At 40.6% G+C, this 24,413-nt stretch overlaps 1 protein-coding gene across 5 annotated transcripts in view; it reads left to right on the plus strand.

Annotated features, from left to right (window-relative positions):
• phactr2 (phosphatase and actin regulator 2) overlaps window positions 1–24,413 on the plus strand; it is a 51,918-nt gene that overhangs the window by 11,248 nt on the left and 16,257 nt on the right. For 2 of the 5 annotated variants that reach the window (XM_075478706.1, XM_075478737.1), the window contains exons 2-3: window positions 21,260–21,442; window positions 24,130–24,204. In XM_075478706.1, coding sequence (XP_075334821.1) covers window positions 21,260–21,442; window positions 24,130–24,204 — 258 coding nt within the window. Of the gene's footprint in view, window positions 1–262; window positions 350–13,759; window positions 13,983–20,431; window positions 20,640–21,259; window positions 21,443–24,129; window positions 24,205–24,413 lie in introns of those variants that run through there. The other 3 variants (XM_075478722.1, XM_075478714.1, XM_075478729.1) reach the window with 3 other exon arrangements.

Below are 24,413 nucleotides of genomic sequence, written 5' to 3' on the forward strand. Positions count from 1 at the left end.
TGCAGGATGCGAAGCAGATTGGGAGGGAGGACCTGAGATGGAAACAAACATTAACTTTTAATGCTCTTTATTCGAGCAAGTGCATGCAGGAGGCAGGAAAGGGGGAGGAGCCAGCAGACAGTGGTTGAGGCAGCGAGGGAGGCAGGGAGGGAAGAGTGATGAAGGAGGGAAGTGTAGAGAGACGGAGAGAAGGGAGGGGAGCGAGGGTAGGAGAAGAGGGGAGACAGAAAGGGAGGAGAGAGAGTTAGTGGAGGGTGGGAGGGAGGCAGAGAGGTTGTGTGTCGGGAAGAGGCGAGGATCAGCTCACTGAGCTGATCATATTCCCCGGGTCAAATCATGGAACATGACGGTGAGTTTCCTCCTCATATAAAAAAAAAAAAAAATCTACTTCCCACTTTATCTTTATCTTTGTGTCTCTGGCTCTCTGTGGCTCTGTGTGGCTCTGTTCAGCTTATGTTTACACGGAGAGAGCGCCTTTCCACCACTTCTTCCTCTTCTTCCCCTCACATGCTGAGCTTTGCTTGTCACCTGTTTGTCAGTGATTGCCTTACATGTTAAGTTAGGAATGCAGTGTCTGTAAATAACAGACACTGCAACTAGTACCAGCCTGTTTACTGGGGCCATACGTACTTTGAAAATAGCTTTATTAAGGACCATTCAGTTTAAAAGGGGCTCATGATGCATAATGTGCACATGACTCAGTATATGTGCCTTTGATTGTTTTGCACTATGAGCTGTTCTATTAGTGTCCTACCATTGTTGTTAGAGCTGCAGTCCTCTGGCTGGAGCTTGTTTGCCTTGTTCTCCTTTGCATTGTTTCTATAATTTGGAATGAATACTTATTGTGTATCAACAATAACATACAGTCACACAATATGTACAATATGTATAGGAGGACTGCTTGAAAGCAGCTACATTTTGTGCAATAATAATTAGATGCTAATGCTGCAAGTACGTCACAAAATAACATTTAAGCTCTCTTAAGAATTCTCTGTTGTGCTGTGAGGAAGGCCAGATTTGCGCCTGACACTTTTATTAACAGATTCTTTGGCAATGCTAAGTAGGCAATGGTGATTGTGTGCTTCACTTCAAAAACGAAGGCTTTGCAAGTCTCCCCACACTTACATTACAGCATTAGAGTTTCTCATATGACCTATACAAACCACATCTAATGGCAGTTACTTTTTTTATCAATATTTCCACAGCGGAAAGGAAACTTAGTACGACTGATAGTTCCTGATGGGTTTGGCTGGTTGCCCATTTGGGTGTGTTGGACCGAATGACAATGGTACATCAGCGTACTGGTTGGTGTATCACTCAGCCAGAGAGGGCAGGCAGGCTATATTAGACCTGTGTTATCTAATATAGTTTAATTACTGTTTGCAGAGGTTGTCATAACACATCAGTGTGTTTAATAGGCAAAGGTTCTGCTGCCTCATGTCAATAAAAAAGCCAGTCATTTTGGACAGAGTGAACATCTTATGATGGTAAGCTTTACAGCTTTGAAAAGGGACATATTATGGAAAAATAGCTTTTTTTCTGTGCTTGGAACATATGTTTTAGCGTCTGAAGTCACAATTCAAAAGCTCGGGAAAAACCTAACGCTGGCATTTTGTTTTTGCCCCGTAAAACTGAAAATATTCAGTGACCTGTTAAGGTTTCCAGGGGAAGTTGTGTCACTCTTGAAGGTTATGCAGCCGCCTCCCTCTTTATCACCGCCTGACTTTAAGTTCAGATGAAGCTGTGTTCGCTGTACCTTGGAAGCAGGAAGCTGAAATGCTTTTGCTCTCGCTTTTTACTTTGACAACAAATCTCATCAGTAGTAGTATGCAACATCAGTACAGCACCAGAAACTGCCATTCCAAAAACAAACAGCTGATAAATATTTCCAGCAGAAGCAACAGTTTTCAATGTTAGATCCTGAACACTTGAGTGGAGCAACAGTGAAGTCCAGGGTTTATGGAGCAGATATGGGACAGAGGAATTGTGGCGGGAATTCTCAAAGGTTAGTAACCGGCCAGCAGCCATTTTTAGTTCTGCCAAATGTGTTTTAAAAACTTGGGACAGCAATGAGACAGCACCTAAAAGAGAGATCAGTAGCCCACCAGCCGTCCATAGTTCCACCGAAGACGAGGGAAATGTAAGTATCTAAAAATAAGATTGTCAGTAAAGTATTTTTCCATTAGTTTGGTTAGTGGTCTGAGCTCCCAAGTTATTTACTGTATACTCTCACATACTATAATGATGTGCTCTCATGGTCGGCAAGTACAAAAGATCTCAAAAGTGTTGGGCCCTGAGGAAAAGAGTGGCAGAGTGGAATAGAGTGGGTCTCTCCACTCCCCCAAAATGATCCTCTTGTATATAGGTGAAAATGAATGGAAGAAAAAGGAGCTGCTGTGCTGTCGCTCTGTGTTATTATGACCACAGCATGTGACAGACATTTCACTATGACCACAAACTGTGTCGACTTGTAAAGAGGACAGAATATATCCCTTTTTAAATGCACTTTTACAGCTTCTTCTTTGTGTGTCATTTTGTCATGTTCAGAGATGTGGGCTGAGCTTGTGCACATCAGATGACCGCTGTTGCAAATATTTGAATCAGACTTTTGCAAGGCAAAGTAGCCACTGTGATGCGTACGTTTGTAGTGAGCTAAAGCTGTTGTGTGGATTTTCTCTGCCTGATGTTGAATGTATGCTTTATGTGTCATGTCGTGTCCTTGTGTTACAGTGCAAAGTGAACATGTTAGTGGAATTAAGGATGAATCAAAGTAACTTCCCACTCCCCTCTCTTTTAGTGCCATAAGTAGACTATGGGAAACCTCAAACTCTGAGAAATATGCTCTGTGAGATATATCTGCTTATTTCTATTTGATTAATATTTACTGAAAAAGGTGAGACCTTCCCTGGTAAAACCACATTCTTCTCGTTTGCTGCTGCTTGTTTGACAAGTAGATCATGCAAACTGCGTCACACGTTACTCTGGTGATCCACTGAATGAGCTGTCTCAAAGTTGTCGTCCCAGGAAACAACATTATGGCTCTTTAACCAAAATGTTTTGTTTACATTAGTATTACTCGTATTGCATCTGTAACCCCGAAATTAATGTGTCAGAAAATTACCTCAAAACCTTGAGCCAGACCTTTTGAGCCTCACTCCCCTAAATCAGTCCTCAGCATGTCAGTAAAAGCTAGCGGGACAGTGGCCAAAGCAACCATCATCAACCGCTGGCAGTTTGCTCGAAAGCAAACCAGGTTGAGCCTCTCAGAAGTAAGGTCCCGAAAAGCCACACAAAGACAACTGAGTAAACATGGCTGACATGCTTGGGACAGCTGTTTTTATAATTGTCAGTGGTTGTCTTGTAAATCTGTGCGGATATGGCCTTATATAGTAAGAATTTAAAGGTGCAAAGATGAACGAGGGCTGATGTTTTTTAATCGATCTCTAAATTTGGTGTTCTCTTACGGCCTCATGTCACACACTTCTAAAACAATCTTGTGTTTTCTTTTTAAATGCTGATGTTGTACAGTTTCCTTCCACTGTGGCCTATTTCTATGGTGACTATTAACTATGGCCAACAGTACAGTGTCAGCCTTGCAGTTCTTTTTGTCCCTAGCTAGCCATCTGTCTTACTCACTTTCTGTCTTTCTTGAGCTTGCTTCCTCTAAAGCTCTCTGACAGCCTGTCTGGCAGGATGTCAACTATTGATTTATTCAGGCAACATTTTAGCAGTGATGGCAGATTATGGGTTGTGCCGAACAGTATACAACAAACAGGAGATCAGGTTTCAGACAAGATGGCTGGCAGATGTGAAGAGGAAGAGAAATGGAAGTAACCAATACTGGATTGTTACATTTTTAGATTGTAGAGTTAAAGCTGCAGTCTGCAAGATTTGTTGTTGTCATACGTAAAGTCCTACTTTTTGGCATTTTAAGAGTTTACATGATCTATCAGAACGCTTGAAGTTGAAAACGGTGACCTCCGTAGTCGCAAAATGCAAGAAATGCTTATTTTTTAACCGAAAAATAAAAAGTTATTCAACTTCCTGTCCCGCCCCTTCAAAACACATGAGAACTCGTGCACGCAGATGCGCCTACACGACTCCTCATTCATCAACTCACCTGTCATTTGCGATCATGGAAGACACAGTAAAGGCTGATTCATACTCGGCGCAACCTCGCTCATACTAGCTGGTCGCAAATGGCGCAAACGGTCACGTGTCCCAAAATTCCGCCACGCCCCCCTTCGCAAGCTAGAAAATCCTCGCGCGGCGCAAGGGCGCGCACACCACTTTTTTTCTGACTTCGCGCGCGCTCAACCGGAAACAGCTGACCAAGAAAAAGAAAAAATGAACACTGCAGAGACCGCGGTGACCGAGAGGGTGCGCCTCTACAAACATCTGTACGACACGTCTATGAAGTTACACTGGGACAACGTTTGACAAAGTTCGTCTTGTTGCAAAGGACGAACATTCCACCTTCTCTTCTGTTTTTGCCGCAGCCGCTTAGCTCTGAGATACATATACAGTTCTACACCCAGAGTAAATTCATTCCGCATCAGATGTGCCAGCCTCTGCTGACGTGACACCACAGGTGGCATTGTGTATGCTTTCTTCGTATGCTTTTCAGCTTGTTTCCTCAACAGTGACGCTCGCTGGTCTGGAGAGAACTGCAAATGTGACGCATTCTCGGCGCAAACTGCGCTTATGAGCTGAAGGAACTGTGAAGGGGCTGGCGCTTTCGATGACGTCATTAATGGTTCTCGAGCCAGAACAGTTGCGCGTTTGCGCCGAGTATGAATCAGCCTTTAGACAAGCCGTAATGAAGTTCAATAGTCCAGATAAATAAGCGTGGGGACGAGCCTACCTTGTATCGCGCGTGCACAATCGGTGATTGACAGGCAGCAGAGCCCAGCTCGTAAACCTGATTGGTTACCTTTTACCGGTCCGGTCTGCAATTTTGTAAACAAACCTGCTAGCTTTGGAGGGACCTAGCGGGACATATAGGGGACCTAGAGAACTCTTTTTTTTTTGTATTGGGGTATTTAATGTACTACTTTCAGAATCCCCGGACAGTTCCAGGCATTATGCTTGAAAAAGAGTTGCAGACTGCAGCTTTAACAACATCATCGGCTAAAATGATTGGGTTTTTTTATGGCATAAAGAAAATTGACAACTTCATTCTTCCAGTGTGTGGAGCAAAAATGTTCAATGTGGAGTTATGTTTTTCAACGGCATCAGCCAAACCTACAAGAACTGCAGTTTATTCCTAAAGCACACACAGCTGGGCAATACTTGTCAGTCACTGATTTGTATTTGGTGGTGACACTGCAAAAAAACAGTGTCACATATTGAGAGTAGAGACATATTTGGATCGAATCTTAATTTCAGAACATCTAGTCCATTTTCATCGAATTTTGCCGATTTCCCAAAATTGAGTTAAATGTTGTTCAATTTGCATGGAATTGGGAACACGGATATTACAAACACCACTTAATCTTTATAGCAAAATCTGCTTATGACAGTGTACAATTCTGCTCACATAAAGCATGACCATTGATTCAGGGTCATAGGTAATCAAAGCAAGAACATACTGCTAATTTGATTCCCTGGAACTATGATGAGATGTCACTGAGAACATTTCTCTACAGTTTGGTCACTTGTACAATGAAACCTGTTTCGTGCTGAATCATACTTGACTGTTTCAGTCTGAATCACCATGGCGTGGAGACGTCTGAGCCTAGTTGTCCATACTGTAGCACAGATAGTTACCATCTGCAACTTCTGATGCTCAAACCATTTATGCATAAACAGGAAGTGTGCAGCCACTTTTAATTTTAAAGGCCAATGAGTATTTCAAGTGCTTCTTTATTTTCAAGACAGTCACTGTTTTAAAAATATCAAGTCATGTTTGGCTGTGACAGTGCTATGAGACTTTACTATGGCGAACATGGAGTTTAATGAATAAGTCAAGGAGAAGGGAGAAAGGCTTTGGAAAGAAGCACTTAAACAATTATTATCTCTTGTTCTGCTGAGGCTACTACTTAATATTTGATGACTCTCTTCCTTCCTTTCAACCCTTTACTCCTTCACCTCTCCTGTCTTTACTTTTGCTGTTCTGGTTGTTGAAAGGTCAGGTTGCCTCACTTGATCTCTGTTATTTAGTGCCAGGACCAAAAGGACCCACTTCCTGAGAAGCATTACCCTGACATGGAATTTCCAATACACAACTGTGTGTCTCTCTGACTTTGAATAAGTTTATTTCCAGAAATCCCCTTTTTTGGACATTGCCTTCTTGCACAGATTACCAGTAAAAGCTTCACATTGATCCAAGCTCAATCCAGAGGGAGCTTTTCCTTAGAGTTCATCAGTAACTGACACAAAAGGCAGAAAGCAATGGCTAAGGTTTTAAGCTGTTTTAGCCAAGAAGAAAGCCTACTTACACTTTTCATTTAAAAAGAATCAAGTCTGGTTTGCCTTTTTTACCACCTCATCTGTCAAACCCAGTAGTGTTTTCGTAGTAGCTTGAACGTTTGTGGCTGCCGATGAAACTAGCACGCTGGTAACCAAACAGCTATACCATCAACCAGATTTCAATCTGCTAGCTTAAGACCAAAATCCACTACAAAAAGACACACATCTCCTGGTGTGACATTACCAGAAAATACACTCATTGTATATATATCTGCAGTCTGTGTGTCAGTGTTTGTAAGAACTGAGTAGATATGATCAAATTACAAGGGGAAATGTGTTTTTGGGCAGATGGAGAATGAACTGTAAAGAGGATGGAAAAATTATCTTAAAAAGCCACTACTTTCAGCCACTGGAACACATACCCTAAAATATGATAAAATACACATAACATAGTTTGAAAATATGTGAAACCAACTCAGAATTCCACAGTACAGTCTAAAACTAAGCCCTTTAACCTAAACAAGAAACTACGTCAAACTTTGTCATCATTGGTAAACATGATAGATACTGGTGCTGCGTTAACTGTACAATATTAATCAGATTTTCGTTTGGCACATGTCACAAAAATTCTCTCAAAATTAGGCCTCAGAGTCGCTGGAGACAATTAACACAAAACATTTATTCTTGCATTTATCCTATCAGGAAGCTGGCCCAGAGTTGTCAAAAAAATTATACGATTGCTATTTATATTATTTATGTTTACAATGTTATGAGAAATTGAGTTCAGAAACAATCTCACTAGCCACACAATGTTATGAGAACTAAAGGATAGGAGGAAGCCTCCCCCATCACGTCGCACAGCTTTTTCTCATAATGCATGATTTTTCTAACAGCCCACTAACACGTGAAGCCTCCACAAATTCAGCCTGTGTTGTTCTCCTGCTCAGTGCTAAAACAGTTGTGCTTTTTTCTCTTTTAACTTTTCAAAGTATTCTCCTGTTCTGCCTGCATCCTCCCTCCTGTTCACTGACTTCCTGATCAATTATCCAGTTCCAATCTGTTCACTAATGACACTTAATGGTGCTCCCAGTCTCTCGGGTGATTTGTCTGCACCAAAGTTGAGCTTGTATTAAATGGCAGTATTTTCTTCTATAAACCAAAAAGGATTAACCTAATAAATATGAGCAGTCAGTATGTGATTTCATTGAATGGCTGCTGACAAATCAAGTGACTGTGCTGATAAGTTGTGAGTAAAGAATTTGAATAACTTGTGCAGGATCCAGCTAGACTGCTTAGTTTTGATTACCTAATTTTTTCTGTGTGTTTCCTGTGCCAGATTAGTTGAAAGTTCACTGCTGGCTTTCTGCAGAAATCTGTTGCAAGAATGGACTTTCTTTTGCGATTGCATAAATAATAAGATTGTTGGAGGCTTTTGTTCTCTTATGACTTGGTGGTGGTGGTGGTAGTGGTGGTGGGTGGGAGGTGTGGACAGCACTAATATGGAGAGTTTGTAAAAGTTTTACTTTACAAATAAGCAAATATTACCTTGTTACAAATTAACTTAAGTCTTCCAATTACCCTGAAGTCATTTGACCAAGACTGACACTAGATGGCAGTCTTGGTCAAATTGAAAATAATTGAATATGAATTGAATTACAGCTGGCAAAGAGGTGAAAGTCAAATTATTTCACTTTTTTTTTCATTGCAATATCTATTCATATGCGTCTCTGTGTGTGTGTGTGTGTGTGTGTGTTTACACAATGTCATTATAGGAGCATTATTTGGAGGGAGGGCTTAAATGATTCAGCTTTATAGGAGAAATATGTTTGAAGATTAGGGATGAGATAAAGCAAGAAGTAGTTTTTGTTAAAGCCTCCAAAAAAGTATGAAGTCAGTGTAATGTTTGTCAAATACAGCCGTTTGTATTTGGATGTGCGTGTGTGTGTATTTACAGCTCATTTCTGTCAAGCCATGCTCTGTGAGGTCTCAACTGACACTCTGTTGATACTGATGATGGCGAAAGGGCTTTCTCTCACACACGTATACACACACACACACACACACACACACACACATACACACACACACACACACACTGGTTGACTCAAGTGCTGGAAGCACAAGTCAGAAGTTCTTGGCTTGGTTTGCCACAGTGATCGGTCACCCCAGCCGGCAGTAATATATCTAATTTTATACAGCTATTACTTGTGTGCCCTCATATCCTACTAACAAATATAAACTGATTTGTCTCTCTTTTTTGGCTCACATTAGAGTTCAGGGTTCTCTCTGCCTCTCTCATGAGATATTGCCTCCATTGCAGAACTTACTGTACTGACCCTCTTCTGGAGCCACAGATACTGTCCAGACACTGAGCTCCTTTCGTCATTGTGGACTGTGAGCTTAATCATGCCATTGATTCCCAAGCCTGGTCCGGCAGATATCTTTACATTTTTTCACGCCTAAGGTGTATTGTGTCTGTGAAATATCTTTAAACAAGCATTTGAATGACTCTGTATTAGAGCTGTTTACTACACATCACAATACTGTGTAAAAGTTTTGATCCATCCTTCAGTGTTTTATATTTTGCATCCAAGGAGCCAGACTTCCTTGTAAGTTTTTAAAAACTTAGAATTTTTCAAATGTTTTGCCCTTTTGGCTCCCCCTACTGAGATGTAACACCGCTGTCATGAAAACAAATATCCTTGTGAGCCCAGCAAATGTACAACCATACATATGAATTTATTGTCATGTTGAGAGGGGCCACAAGGACGCCATCAAAACCCCACGGAAATGCCAAGCGACTGTAAAGCACAATTGAGTTGGGAACTGCTGTATCCCAGCCCCCAGGCACTCCAGGGCAGTTTCAGGTCTATCAATGTGCACAAAAGAGGCTAGCATACTTCACATACTTTGATCAGACGCATGTAGGTTAAAGGTTCACAAACATCTTCAGTGTTGCTTCAAGGTGGTCTTGAGCAATAGTTCTCCAGCCTTTCTGAAGGTTTCTCAAACTTTTTCTTTGCACACTGGCTGCTTTTTCACTCATTTTCAGTCCAGTCCTTGCACCTGACCATTTATAGAGGAATGTGTTTTATTGTTTGTTAAGCCACTTAAAGCTGCAGTCGGCAGGTTTTCAAAATTGCGAGTCTAAAGTCGGAAAATTCGAACTGATACAACTTTCAGGTCCCTCCCCCAACCTCTAACAAGCTCCGAATCGCCCCCCAAACCCCTCCCCCTCTGTGGACGAGGTTGTGCACGTGAGTTCACACCAGTGTGAGGCACACAAGCTGGGGCAGACTCACGCTCAGCAGCGTGTGCACAAGCTGTGATTGACAGGTAGGATTCCTCCACCCTAACTTGATTGGTTAAAAACAGCCGGGAGCGCTCGGTTTTTGTAAGCATGATTACAGGCTTCAGAGGGAGCTACAGATTTCGTTATTTTTCCTAAACAGCCTATTTAATATTCTACTTCCAGAATCCCATGACAGTTCAAGCTAATATGACTAAAAAAAAGTTGCCGACCGCAGCTTTAACACTGACCTATGAATCATAGAAACGGCACCAAACTCAAGGGATGAACCAGCATTGTGTCCACACATTACAGACATCTTAGCAAAGGACCAGTTTTAAATTGCATCTTCAGAAACTTTGTTATTAGCAACCTGTCACAAAGATACATAATGTGTTCCCATTTATCTAGTTGCATCTAAAAGAATGCCAAATATAACACGGATGGACATTTTTGCACCAACACAGTGATTCCCAAAGAGTTTTTTGCTAAAAACGTGGCATATCTCAGCATGGTATGCAGTTTATAGTTAAAAAGATTGGGCAAACTTGACAAGTGGAGGGCAAAAGAAGAAGCGACCAGACCAAAAAAAAAGAAATCTACAATAGATGGACTGTTTCTGAAAGTAATGTTCTTAAGAAACAGGAAAAAGTAGATGCACCTGGCCCTTCAGCTTAAGCGTTTACTGTTGGCTGAAGCCTCATCAGAAATGGTCTCTATGGAAGGGTGGCTGTCAAGAAGCCATTCTTACAGAAAGGAAACAGGGAGAAAGGGCTGAGCTAGGCCAAATGACACAATAAATGGACTGAAAATCAGTGGCAACAGGTCTTATGGAGGGATGAATCCTCCCCAGAGCCTGGACGTCAACATTATTAAAGCAGTGTGGGATTATCTTGGCAGAGAACGGAATAAAAGGCAGCCCACATCCAAAGAAGAGCTTTGGGATGTCCTTCGAGAAGCCTGGAGAACTATTCCTGCAGACTACTTAAAGAAATGACAGAAAGCTCATCTAAGAGGGTTCAGGCTTTGTTGAAAAAAAAAATAATAATAATTGGTCAAATCAATTATTGACTTTAAAGTTAGTTAGAATTGTAAAAACTCTTTTTGTTTTAAGGTTTCAATATGTGTTCCAGTGATACATCTATTTCCTCGTTCAGTCATAATCGATATAATCTTTAATTCAAAAAGACTCAAGTTAAATTGTAAAGTATGATCAGGAAAAATAAATGTTGAAGCTTATGTCTAGACATACGATAGTGATGCATCAATGCATGCAGAATTTTATATTTAGTCTTATTGAGTCCTTTCCCTGCCTGATGCTGCCTTGTGCATCTGCAAGCACTGTGGAATAACTAAGATCTATAAAACCTGGATCCTAGTATTGTTGTTAAACTTGACTCCTGAGTGTTTGTCATCTCTTGGCAATTCTTAACCTTCATAACAGCAACAAGTACTTTAGTACTTAAGATGGAAATAAATTCTTGAGATAAACAGTGTCGGTGACCATGTTTGTGTAATGACTGCTCTGTCTGCAGCAGTAAATTTCTCGCCGAGTTTGAATGGAGCGTCCTCTTCTTTATCAAAGTTTGGTACGCCTTTATCAATTATCAAGCCATCAGGTAGCACATACTTCTACTAATTTGGAGGAACACACACGGGCTGAAATGCTGAATAACTGTTGTACAATCCTGACTCCCACAAAGCTGTTACTATCTAGTGGTTGAATCTACCCACAATAGGTGAATTTATTTCCAGATAGCAGTCAGCAGCAACTCTCAGTGACAAGGTCCTCTAAGAATTTTAGAGGTAAGTTGTTTGCATTGTGGCATGATTAAAGCTGCAGTCTGCAACTCTTTTTCAAGCATAATGCCTGGAACTGTCCGGGGATTCCGAAAGTAGTACATTAAATACCCCAATACAAAAAAAAAAGAGTTCTCTAGGTCCCTTATATGTCCCGCTAGGTCCCTCCAAAGCCAGCAGGTTTGTTTACAAAATTGCAGACCGGACCGGTAAAAGGTAACCAATCAGGTTTACGAGCTGGGCTCTGTTGCCTGTCAATCACCGATTGTGCACGCGCGATACAAGGTAGGCTCGTCCCCACGCTTATTTATCTGGACTATTGAACTTCATTACGGGCTAGTCTACTTACTGTGTCTTCCATGATCGCAAATGACAGGTGAGTTGATGAATGAGGAGTCGTGTAGGCGCATCTGAGACGTGCACGAGTTCTCATGTGTTTTGAAGGGGCGGGACAGGAAGTTGAATAACTTTTTATTTTTCGGTTAAAAAATAAGCATTTCTTGCATTTTGCGACTACGGAGGTCACCGTTTTCAACTTCAAGCGTTCTGATAGATCATGTAAACTCTTAAAATTCCAAAAAGTAGGACTTTACGTATGACAACAACAAATCTTGCAGACTGCAGCTTTAAGGGGGAAGGAAGTGGAAGCTCGAGTCATCACCTTGTGGTTGCATGCTTCTACCAGCTACTCAAGTGGCAGGTTACACCCAGTGTCATTGTAGCCACGACACTGGACGTTGTGGATCTTTCAAAACCCTGTGGCTTAGAGGATCTGTACTTGTATCATTGCAGCCACTTTGGATTAGATTCAGAATGTGACCTTTTGTGAAATTAAGTCACAGCCTCCTTTTCTGTTCCTGGAATGTAATCTTGAATTATGGCCAGAAGAGGGTTTGTGCAAACCGTATGAAGATGACCCCTGACTTATATAAACCATTGTCCATTCATTGTTTTATACCAAACATTTGGGTGAAAATCCTGAGAGCTCGAATAAGGGCAAATATATAATGATAACAACAAATCTCTGCTACAATCTGTTTTTATAGTATTTAATTTTTTTTTCTTTCAAACAGTGAATCTATGTCAAGCAGTCATTCATTTCTTTCTGTAAAGGGTCGCAAGCCAAATATCTGGGAAACATTGATTTTAATCCGAACAAAGTGTTTTATTTCATAAGCTTATCATAAGGCAAATACATTTAGTGATATAGTGTTTAATCCTTTCTAATGAGTATATAAAGAAGTATCTAAACAAAATGGATATATGCTTTTAGTGGAGCCTTGGTTTTACGCAAAACCCTCACCAGATCTTCAGATTAGTTAAATACAAACTCAGATTAACAGCAACACAGGACATGTTGCACTATGTCATTATTTTTTTTTTAGATATCAAAATGTGCCAAAATGCACAAGTAGTGACTGAAAATGTCATTTTAACCTTCCGTAGGAGTTCAAAGGATAAATAGCAGCCAGGAGAAGCTAATTCAATGGATTTGATTAATTGATCTGATATAAACATAGAAAGTGTCAGATGTGTGATCAAACCATAAGGCTTCTGGACCAATGTCCTGTGGACAGAAAAGACCAAAGTGGAGATAATAAGCTACAGTATAATGCACAGGACAATAAAAACAAAAAAAAAACAAACTTAGCATATCAAGCCAAACTATCACTCCTCTGTGTACCAAAGTGTTGTGGAGTCAGATGTGAAGAAAACAATCAAAGTGTGACCTTAAAAGAGCTCTGTGTAAACGAATGTTAAAAGATCTCAAAGAAATAAAGCAGTGTTGGCTTCATGCCAACTAACATCCATCATCAAATAACAGCAGTGCAGCTTACAGTACAGTATTTCACCCTGACATGCAGATATCTGGATATCTCTGTGTGTAAGCTTAGATATGTTCTTACATTGGACACATTTTAATCATGAAGCAGATGTTTCTATCCATAGTGAATCATACAGAAATTGAGGGACACATATAAGTGCCCATCTTGCTGTGAGAGGTCCTGGTCTTTCATCGAGTGGAGTATTTGAGAAAATCAACCCTTTTTTTAACAGTCATCACAAACCGTTTCTTGGTTAATGAGCCTCCTCCATCATGTTCTTGTCTTGCACTGTGCAAATAGCGGCTGGAGGTGTCAGACTCCTCCACCCAATGACCCCAGCAGCGCCTCTAATCTGCATAGCGGAATGAGAGGCATTTTTCAGCTGCTCACAGGAGGAGGAGGATGACGAGGAGGAGGGAGGGGAAGTTACGACGTAGTAGCGACCCAGTCAGTCAGTGTGTCAACCAAGTTTCCAGCGCCTCAGCCATCACTGTGTAAAACTTTTTTTCCCCGCAATGAACTCGCTCGGCGGCCGCGGACGGGGCTTATGCGGGAATAGAAGGCTGTGGTAGCGGGTTCGGGGGCCCGGTCCGGCCCGGCGCTCAATTTGAACATGGGTCAGACCGCCGTGTCTGCCGTGTCTCAGACCGCGAGCGGTGAGTGTGTATCTGCGTTTGGACATGTGTGTGTGTATACGTGCAGCGTGAGTCTCCCTTCCTCTTGTCTGTCTCTCACACTCAATCCGCTATCTTTATCCAGGAAGTCTGCTCGCTTTTGTTTTCTTTTAACTTTTCTAACGGATGAACTCGGCACAGTTCAACGAAGACCAAGCGCGAGGCTAAATGGTTTATGCTAATAGTTCGTGAGCTAACCAAATGTGTGTTAAATTAATTCTTGCATCAATATACGCGGGGTGTGCGTTTCTAAATTTGTCGCTGGCTGGGCTGCCCAGCTGCTGTAAAACTAGTCAAACACTCAGTGTAAGTGCAGGCGACAGTGTTTTATAACCAAAGAGCTGTTTATAAGGCTGCATTGTTGCCGTTGGGTAATGAAGAGTTTTGTTCCAGTTTGACATGAATCCAGAGGAGCTGGGGGAGAGATTAGTTTGTTAACCAGTGTGTTTTCCTGTCAGGGGCGAGGGAATGAGAGCACTAACTTAGCTCAAGTGATTTTACTTTCAATTCACTGCCAAAAAACTGTGTTTTTAGTCTACTGAATATATGTAAATCTGTTGCATTAAACATAAAAGAATGGTCTAATACACTCAACACGTGGGCCTGCTCACGTTTCATCACTTATAACTGAGGTTTGACAGCTGCTTTATTCCATGTTTTTTTTTAATTTAACATAAGTTTTAAAAAAAAAATAGCTACATGGGCTTTAAAGAGGGCTGCAACTCAACTAATGTGGGAATTAATTTCCTAACTATTGAAAATATTCAGGTTTTTATTATTGTTTAACCAACAGTCACTGAAAGCAGGGATAGTCAACCTGGGAGACAAGGCCCCCAAGAGGGCTGTGAGATCACTTTTAGGGGGTTGCCAGATGGTTGAGTGGAAAAAAGTATAATAATATCTCACAACTAAAATGACATGTTTTGAGTCTTGGGATTTGTTTGGTCTTTACTCGTATCAGTGATACAATTTCCCCCAGTGGTCGAGATGAGTAGCTTAGCTTTTGAGTGTATTTTTCTAAGAGTTAAAGTGTGCATAAAGGAGAGTTTAACTGGAGAAAAAAAAACTAGTTAAAGAGCTTAATTTAATTGGCTGTGATGGTGGGGGTCGCAAACAAACAAGATCACAGCATAGATGCAGTAAGGTTGAGAACTTCTGACTTAAAGGATCGTTTTTCATTTTATTTTGTATGGTTTTGACTATACACTGTTAGAAAATAAAAAAAAAGATGACTTAATTCAGTTGTGGGAAGCCCCAGGTGTTATCCTCAGGTGTTTTTCATTGACAAAATTGGACTAATTATCACAGGGTGGTGGGGGGCTGTTGTAAAATTTTCGCAATGACATTCTGGACTGTTAACGTCACTGGAAATATACACGCCAAGCAAACTTTTATAATGTAACTAAAGAAAATTGGAGTTTAAACTTGTTTCCATGACCTGGTATGGAGACTAGTTTGGTAGTGTGGGTGTTGGTGCATACGTTTGTGGTAAGAGGAGAAGTTGTGCTGGTTGCTAAACAATCAACAACCTTTACCGTTGAGGTGAAAAAAAAAGATTATTCTTTAACGTCAGCAGGTATTGGTCATGTTTCTTCTTGTAAAGCAGAAACAGCTGATCGTTCACATGAGGCATTGGTATAAAGTCTTTGGTAAACAACTTAGTTTTTTTTCTTTCTTTCAGATTATACTGCCACCGTCAACCTTTTTTTTTAATCAACACTTTATAGACTAAATGTGCATGGAAACACAACATTACAACTACTACCGACAGTCGTGATAAAGAGCAGAGTTGATTGCTTTTGTAATGGTTTTGCTTTGGGTTTTTTTGTGAAGTAATGGAAAAATGGCCCTCAGTTTCGTCTGACCACAAGTTTAATACAGAAGGCAAACTTCACAAAAATGAAACCCTTAGACACTTTTTCTTGCCATTTGTAGTCATTTCTCTGTTTCTGAGCACATAAAGTGAGCTTGTCCCAGTTTTCATAAGAACACTTTGAGGCAGTGAGCGACAGGAAGGGTCACATAAGTTTTTATGATGTTATCAACATTGAAAGTTACATCCACACTGTTTTGTAGCTCCCTCCAGCCAACATATTTGGTGACTTAAAGCTGTAATAATGATCTATATGCTCTGGGTGATTGCAGTATGGAGTACATAATGATGTTGTGGTCTGCTTTAAATGCTAAATCTACAGTTCTCAGAGTAGAAGGGGAAGTGTTGCTGTCAGGGTATTACTAAAAGCTCATTTACATACTGTAAAACTGATATCTCCCCTAGCCTCGCTACAGAGGTCTGTACACTAAAACACAGTCAAGCCACAGTTTCCTGCTAGATTTCCTTTTGGCCTCTTACTCCTTACGCAGCCTGAACTGTGGAACTCATTAGCTAAGCTACACTGTGCTTCTCTGGTCTTCACTGGAGAACGATTCGGAAGAAATTACCTAAGTGTTAAAATCGCTGCTAATGCCAAGCGTTGCCTCTCCCTCCGCTGTTGTCCAGCACCTCTTGTTAGCCTCATCTTCCTCATCTTTTTCCCCCCTTCCTTCCTGCCATCCTTTCCCACAATTTCTTTTGCCCCACCTCAGTGCCCCCCCCTTCCCCTTTCTCTGATTTTTCTTTCCTTTCAACTGTCTCTTTTTGCCTCTTCCCCCCCCATATCCCTCTTTCTTTGTTCATGACGTCTACTTCTTCCCTCCCTGGTGATTTGCAGTGAAGGAAGGAAGCCTCTCCCTTTCCCCTCCTTCTCAGCACATGTTCCTGCTGTAACTTTTGAGAAAAACATGTTGACTCTGTCACAATACATCATCTTCACCCCTTAATATTGTACCAAACAATCGATGCCATACCGTACTGTACCATTCCTTTCCTTTCAGAACCTTTTGGTGTGTTTAACCTGGCCTCTTTAGCACTGAGTAAGCTCAGTGTGGGATTACTTACAGATATGTCTGTTTCGTCAGAAGTTGTGTTTTGGATTACCCCCCCCCCCCCCCCCCCCGCCACATCTGCTTTGTATTCAAATCCTGACTCACGCCTCTAGCGCAATTGTTACAAAATATAACGTCTCGGAGTGTAATCATGGTGTCAAGTCGGCAGTTGTAACACGTGAAGCTAAGTTTAGTTTGGTTTTAGCCATATTAATCCATTTAAAAAGCTGTAACCCGTATAGTGTTTCTTAACTGAGCCAGGTTTGCTTTAACATAAAAATGACCACGATGACAAACAGAAAATTCGGTTTTTACTGCATGTCTGCCATGCTGCGGGTGGATATAGTCATTTTACATGTGATTTATTAATCTGAGTAGTTCAAATGTGGGAGCTGTCTCTCTGCATATACAATCAATACAAAAATGAACCAAAAGGTCTAATATGAGAACTTTATTTCTTCATTAAATTTCTGCCTTACTTTGCTCATTATGTTGGACCATCCTGCACCTTCTGTGTACATTTGACCATCATTGCCAAGTTTAAACGTGGCTTATTTGTGGTACGGGGTGATCTATCTGAGCATCTCTATTTTTTATATGTCAGAAAGTAAGTACTGGCCCACTCTCAAGGCTTCAGGTTTGGGTAACACTGGTTTAGAGGACATGCAGTGCAGTTTCTTTTTGCTCCTCATCTCTCTACACAGCACGTAACGCGTCCATTGACCCTGAAGGTTTGATAGTTTGTCTGATAGGTGCTAATTATTATTATTTATTTGTTTTCCCATCATTATTGGCACAAAGCAGCTGCTGAAATGCACCTATTGTTGTGATTTGATATCAACGCCGGAACAGGAAATGAGAGCATGTGAGCATGTTTGTGAGAATGAGGGAGTGTTGGAACTGGTGTCTGGGGACAGCATGTAAGGGGCTCAGCGCTGAGGTTTAGTTTTTTGTTTTGTTCCCATGTCTTCGTTCCTAATCGCCATGCTTTTTTTCTTACTTTTTTTGCTGACGTGTCGTTTTTTTCTGCGGTACGCTTGAACAGTCACGGTCAGAATGTGAGCAAAATCCAGTTGGGAGCAATAATGCTTAAATGGTTGCTCTGTCATACTGTGATTTTTACAGTCCATGCCTAAACAAGAGGAATTTGGGTCTGTAATTGTATCCTCTGGTTCTACGGGTTTTTACTAATAGAGCCCCATTTTACATTTGAGGTTAATGAGACATCTGTTTCTTGTCACAATAATCCTACTTTATCCAGTTTAACTCTTCTACAGACCAATAAATTGTTTAATGTCCATGAAACACAGCTTTAAGATAAAAATAAAAAAGACAAAGCATTTCTCTTTTTTTCAAGATGTTGGTGACAAAATCAGTAATAGTCATGTTTTAGACATTATCCATTAAGATCTAATGACAAACTTGATGTGGATTTTACATGGATCAGATTGGATCAGTAAATCAATCAAATGAACGTCAAAGTTTAAGCAATTAAATGCTGATTTGTTGCAGGCACAACAGTTTGTGTATGTTTCACGACAAATACTGGCATAAAAAAAATGTGACTGTGAAAATTAGCAAATAAGCATTGAATTGATCCATCATCGACAGTAACCAGCCCTCTGTGACACTTCACTGTTTAACGGTCAGTTCCAGCTATCTGCGTTTGCCCCCACAGACTAAATATGGAAAATATATTATGGTTGTAAAATTATGTGGCCTGGAGATGCATGCCATGTGTCTCTGAAATTGGAGATATCTCACCGATAACATCTTTACTTTACTATGCTTAATATCTGTGTTATGTGGCTACCTTTGTTGAGTGCTTTGCACTTTTTTTTAGTTTCCTAATTTGAAAGTCCCTTCTTTACTTAGCGCCAGCCTCTGTGAACGTCTTGCAATGTGCACGTGTGGCTGCTTTTGCAATTGCACGACTTTGTGGTCACAAATCTTCTTCCCTCTTTTCGAGACTCTTCATTAATAGGACGATTTGAAATTACGTGCGATCCTAGATGACAAGAGAGCAGGTCAGCATTACTGCATACATCGAATGAGTAATGTACATAAGAGAAAAGAGGGTAAATGAATCACACTGATAAATAAATTGAGAACTAGCTTTGAAGAATCCTAATAAAGTGCTGAAGTTGACAAAGAGCTGACACAGATGATGAAAGTTCGTGTTGAGTGGCGCTGAAAATTGGAAAATGACAAAAATCTGTTGGTGCGGCTTTAAAAACGCATGCGCTAACGTGTTTGCAGCTCATTCCTCATTTCTGCTATAAGCTCGCGGACAGAGGCTTGACCCAGCCTAGAAATCTTTCAAAAACCTTCGATACACTGGCTTCCAGTCAGTCACAGAATAGATTTTAAAAGCCTGCTGATGGTTTACAAATCCCAGAACGGTTTAGGCCCAAAATACATTTGTGATATGTTCAGAGAATATAAACCTAGCAGAGCTCTTAGATCCAAGGACTCAGGTCAGCTGGTCCAGTCCAGAGTCCAGACTAAACATGGAGAAGCAGCATTTAGCTGTTATGCTGCAAACAAGTGGAACAAACTGCCAGTGGAGATTAAACTTTCACCAAATGTAGACATTTTTAAATCCAGGTTAAAAACATTTCTGTTCTCATGTGTCTATGCATGAAATCTGCATGATGTCTTTTAATTTATCTAGACTGTTGCTTGTTTTTAAATTCATTTAAATTATTTTATTTTTTTCTCTTTATATTCTTTTATTTTTAATGCTTCTTACACTCCCTGCTGCAATGCCTTTATTTTATGTGAAGCACTTTGAATTGTTTTGTACATGAAATGTGCTATACAAATAAATTTGATTTGATTTGATAAAAAGTAAAGAAAAGGGCACAGTTGTCATCCCAGTTGTTTTAGATCACACCAAGCGTGTTCTAAAACTCTTAAGAATATGTCCAGCTCAGGGCACCCAGACCCAATGATGCTTTTAGCCAATGCTAGCTTGATATTTTTTCCTTTTTTATTTTATTTATTTATTTATTTAAACTAAACTGTAATCACTGGACCTGCACTGAAAGTCAGCAGCAGATTTACACATTGAAGAATGCTTAGAATGAAAAAGGATCATCCTGCTGTGTTAGTTTGGATGTTTTTAGTGTCTTTTTGTGTTGTTTGACGACTCCCGCACAGTGAGACTCGGCTTCTGTGTTTGTGCCAACCACTCTGACCCGATCAGCCACATCAACCAGTTCCAGGACCAAGAAGGAGTAACTGATCATATCTTTAAAACACACACAGAAACCTTATATTTCCTCACAGAAATGATACAAGCGTTTATCTCTGCTGGGTTCAGTATAGTTTGGGGTGATTGAGCTCTGTCAGCTTTCCGCACACACACACACATATCATCCACACACAGTACTCCAGAAGGTTCACAGCACTTCTAATCTTTCAACAGGAAGAGGAGGAGTTGTGGAAAGACGGGGGTCTTGCCAAGACACACACAAAAGAAAAGCACGACACCAACTACAGAATTTAAGATATTCCCACTTCACTTTCGAAAGTTGAGTCACAGAATTGACAGCAACACCGTTACCGACAGGATTTTTACTCAAGCTGTTATCTTTTAACAGAAGAAGAGACCAGGCATTCACACACGGATGACAGGAATACATAGTTAAGAATGAATTACAAAAATCAGTCGTCAAAGACGCCTAAAATGAGACGTGCTTATGGAATTATGTAAGTTAAATATTGAAAAAAAAAATGAAAGTAGCAGGGTTATGAAACCTAAATGTAAAAAAAAATAATAATAATAATAAAATGCACCTTTTCAGGAGGATGAAGTGCAGGTGGGCAGCCTCTTCTACATTAAAAGAGTCCGTCTTTCCGTGACTACAGGATTGAAAGAGACTTTTAAGTGCTGTGTCCAAATTTTGAGCCTCCAGTAGCAGTGAGTTATTGGGGAGGAGGTCAAACAGTACGACAGCCCTGAGCAGTTTAACCAAAGTGGGGTCTTCACCTTCTCAGTTTGTTGCTGTTTAGTAATATTTCCAGTGTGTTTACAGAGAACTTTTTCCTCTATTTCACAAAGGATGCACCTCTGATGTTAGCTCCTGTTGGGGAATCTTTGGTTGGCAGTACATTTTAGATGCACTGGGACCTGAATGTGGTGTTGAAATTTTGCCCTTCAATCCTACCTAAAGTTGCGCTTTCATTTGAGTTCTTGAACGGATATGATTCATAGGGACAGGCCTTTATCTGCTGTATAAACAGCGCTGTTTGGGTTTATGTTGCGATGCCGATGGGATTTTTTTTTTGTCCCGCATGTGTTTACATAATTGTGCATTTGTGTGTTCTAGTTGATGGCCTGGAGAAATCATCTGTGGCCAGCTGTGATGTGGTGGTGGACAACACCAGCAATACACAGAATGCCCATTCATCAAGACAGCAGAGAGGCAAGCTGTCCTCTCTGGGAAAACTGTTCAAACCCTGGAAGTGGAGGAAGAAGAAGACCAGCGACAAGTTCCAGGATCTCTCCAAAGGTAGGATGTGTGTGGCTGACGCTTTATGTACAAATTGATAAGTAGCTGCTGATTTGTCCTCAATCAAGCGTCTGGACAATGTCACAGCTTACATTTTTGGGTTTGTGTGGAACATAAAGTATGTAGAGCAGCTGTGTCGCTCCGAGAAGAGCTTTAAAAGGAGACAAGTGAACATTTTGTTTGTAGCTCTTTCTGATTCATTCCCAACCTGTTGTCCAGGAAATAAAGAGGGACATATGTAAACACAAAACCAGGGGTTTTCCTCGTGGCTCGCAAAGTTTTATCTTTTGCTTATTTAGCATCCGTATGGAATTTTTGTGCCTCCATGGCCCTCCAGTTTGTTTCACGATAGTGCCCGAGACGGTTTTTTATCTGCAGCATTTGTTGTTTTTTTAGTGGCTATTGCGTTACCATCCTCTATGTCACATTTATTTGTTTAAATGTCAAAAGTTAAGGGAAGTCTATGGTGGTTGGGGAAAATGTGAAAGGCCCCACTCTCAAGCCAGTGCTCGGTTTGTCCCTTCTGGTCGACTGGAGGAAAATGGGAGATATGTGAGGAGAGGGGCACATGATTCGTGGCATTTAAACACAACTATTCTTGTTTTCATGCAACTCTACTCTAATGACAACCCTAATGTTGTTAAAGACTGCATCTGATACTGGAATTGTTAAAGTGAAAAAGTAATACCATGACCTTTAATGCATCTTCAAACTACTACTGGCTGCATGGAGGATATAAGAGTGTAACCAACTTACCAGAGAGTGCAGTCTCCCTCTTGCTTACTTGTTCTGTGTTGTTAGGTTTTTTTGTTGTGTGTGTGTAGTACACACACGTTCCTGCCATGCTGTGCAGAGTAAGCAAGCACTCTTTTTGCACCCTGTAAATAAACCAAGTCCCTTAAGTGAAACAACCTCCCACAGAGGGGGAGATGAGACTGAAGTCCACATTACTGTGGTTTTCAAAATATAGATTGGCTTTAGCTTTCAGTTTGACTCTGTTTTGGTCTGGATTTCTGTTGCTCTAGTGCAGAGATACTCATTGCGTGGCTCGCGAGCCACATGCGGCTCCTCAAGCTTTAATTGGTGGCTCACACTCGCATAGTAGCTTATCACAATATGGTAACAATAAATTTTTTCAAATAACATACAGCAAGTACTGCACAGTATTGTGTATTTTTATTAAGTTTGCGTTTTTGTAGTATTAAGTATTTTTTATAAGTTTTAATTAAGGCTTAATGGTGTTTCCTAAAGGGGGGCACTGTGCACGCTAGCTCCTTTAGCCAGCGCGAGATGCAGGCACAATGGATTGGTTTTTAATTAAAAAAGGGGCAAAAACCAGCACAAAAAGCATGCCCATCTTGAATGTCTCACTATGATTACAACAACAAACCACAAATACAACATGAAGAAAGTCAAGCGCATGCACGCCAGCTTCCGCTCATCCCAGTATTAGGGTAAATGTGGTCTTAATTGATAATGTATTGGCTGTGTTGTTTCTTTTTTTGTGGGATGTTTTATTTGTAGAAATGCATATTTGCAAAAGGGGACTTAGTATGTTGTCGTAAAAGTGGCTCTTCCCTTGATTTTGCTCTGCCAATGTGGCTCTTGTGAAAAAAAAATAGTGAGTATCACTGTCCTAGTGTGAAACAATGTGGTTTTCTAAGCTAGTATATTGAATTTGAATCTTGTGTGTTCTCCTTTCTCTTATGTTTTCTGGGGTTAGGGTTTAGGGTTAAAAAAAAAAAAGGCTAACCCTTTTTGTAAGCTACCTCATGAGTCGAAAGCATTCAGAGTGCTTTCAGTTCGGAAAATCAAATTTTCACAACAGGCGAGCTAAGCTAAAAGCTACTCAGAAGGACCAGGAGAACAGCAAATTCGAACCTCAGAAGTTTCAAGCAAGCAAATGATATATTGTGCATTTTTACACCCCATCACCTCTGCATCATTATGTTAGGCTGACTGGGTCTGCTAATACATTCGAGGACCGTGTTGCTACTTGAACGTTTTGCTGTTGAGTAAACCAAGAAACATGGAGAACATGGTGTGAAAATCCACAATGAAACTCTTACTCCAATTGCAATTTTTGCAGTTTGATTTGTTTTAGACGGCAAGAAATGTGCTCCTCTCGTGGCTCCTTTCTGAAAAGCGTTTTGTGTGACCCGACTGTCAGAATGAATCTCTGATTTTCCAAACTGAAAGCACTCTGCTGGCTGCTGTGTCGTGCAGGTAGGACACGGACTGATAACAAGTACTACAAACAGCTCCACTTCCAAAAGCATCATTACATCATTTGTCCATCTTCTCCATCTTTTTTTTTCCCTCCACTTTGTTGTTGTTAGTATTATTCTTATTCTTTGATTTACTAATTGAATTACTAATCTCTACAGCTCTGATTGTTGTGTCAGCTCTGAGCATGTTTGTTTTGTAACTAGGCTGTGCACAGATCTTACATGTTCTCACAGGTTTTAGCAGAAAATATCAGTTTGATTAGTTCCTCACCTGCGACTCGATATGTGCCGCTGCTGTGTGCTGTACAGGGTGGAGACTGCAGTGATGTTTTTTGCAATATGCAAGGGAACATAGCTGTTGTGCAATGCTTTCGCACACCCCGGTGTAAATTACTGGCTGAAGCTAGAGGACCAAAAAAAATTATTTGTACATGCAGCTTGATCCTGTTCGTCTTTTAGTTCTAGAGAGGAAAATCTCCACCAGACAAACAAGGGAGGAGCTCATCAGGAAAGGAGTTCTTATTCTTGAACAAGGTTTGTCTGATTCTTTCACTTTTTCTTTTAATTTAAGTTTCACTATGTCTTATGATTCACTATATTTTGGGGAATTAAAAAAAAAAAAAAAATCAGGAAATGTTGCATTGTCCAGCATTTACATTCAGGACTAAATGATCAAGGTTGTTATGGCATTATTACACCTCAAAGCATTTTACTTCTAAAAAACTTTTTTGTTTTTACACCTG

The sequence above is a fragment of the Odontesthes bonariensis genome, chromosome 2 (assembly GCF_027942865.1).
Source record: "Odontesthes bonariensis isolate fOdoBon6 chromosome 2, fOdoBon6.hap1, whole genome shotgun sequence".
Classification (NCBI taxonomy): domain Eukaryota; kingdom Metazoa; phylum Chordata; class Actinopteri; order Atheriniformes; family Atherinopsidae; genus Odontesthes; species Odontesthes bonariensis.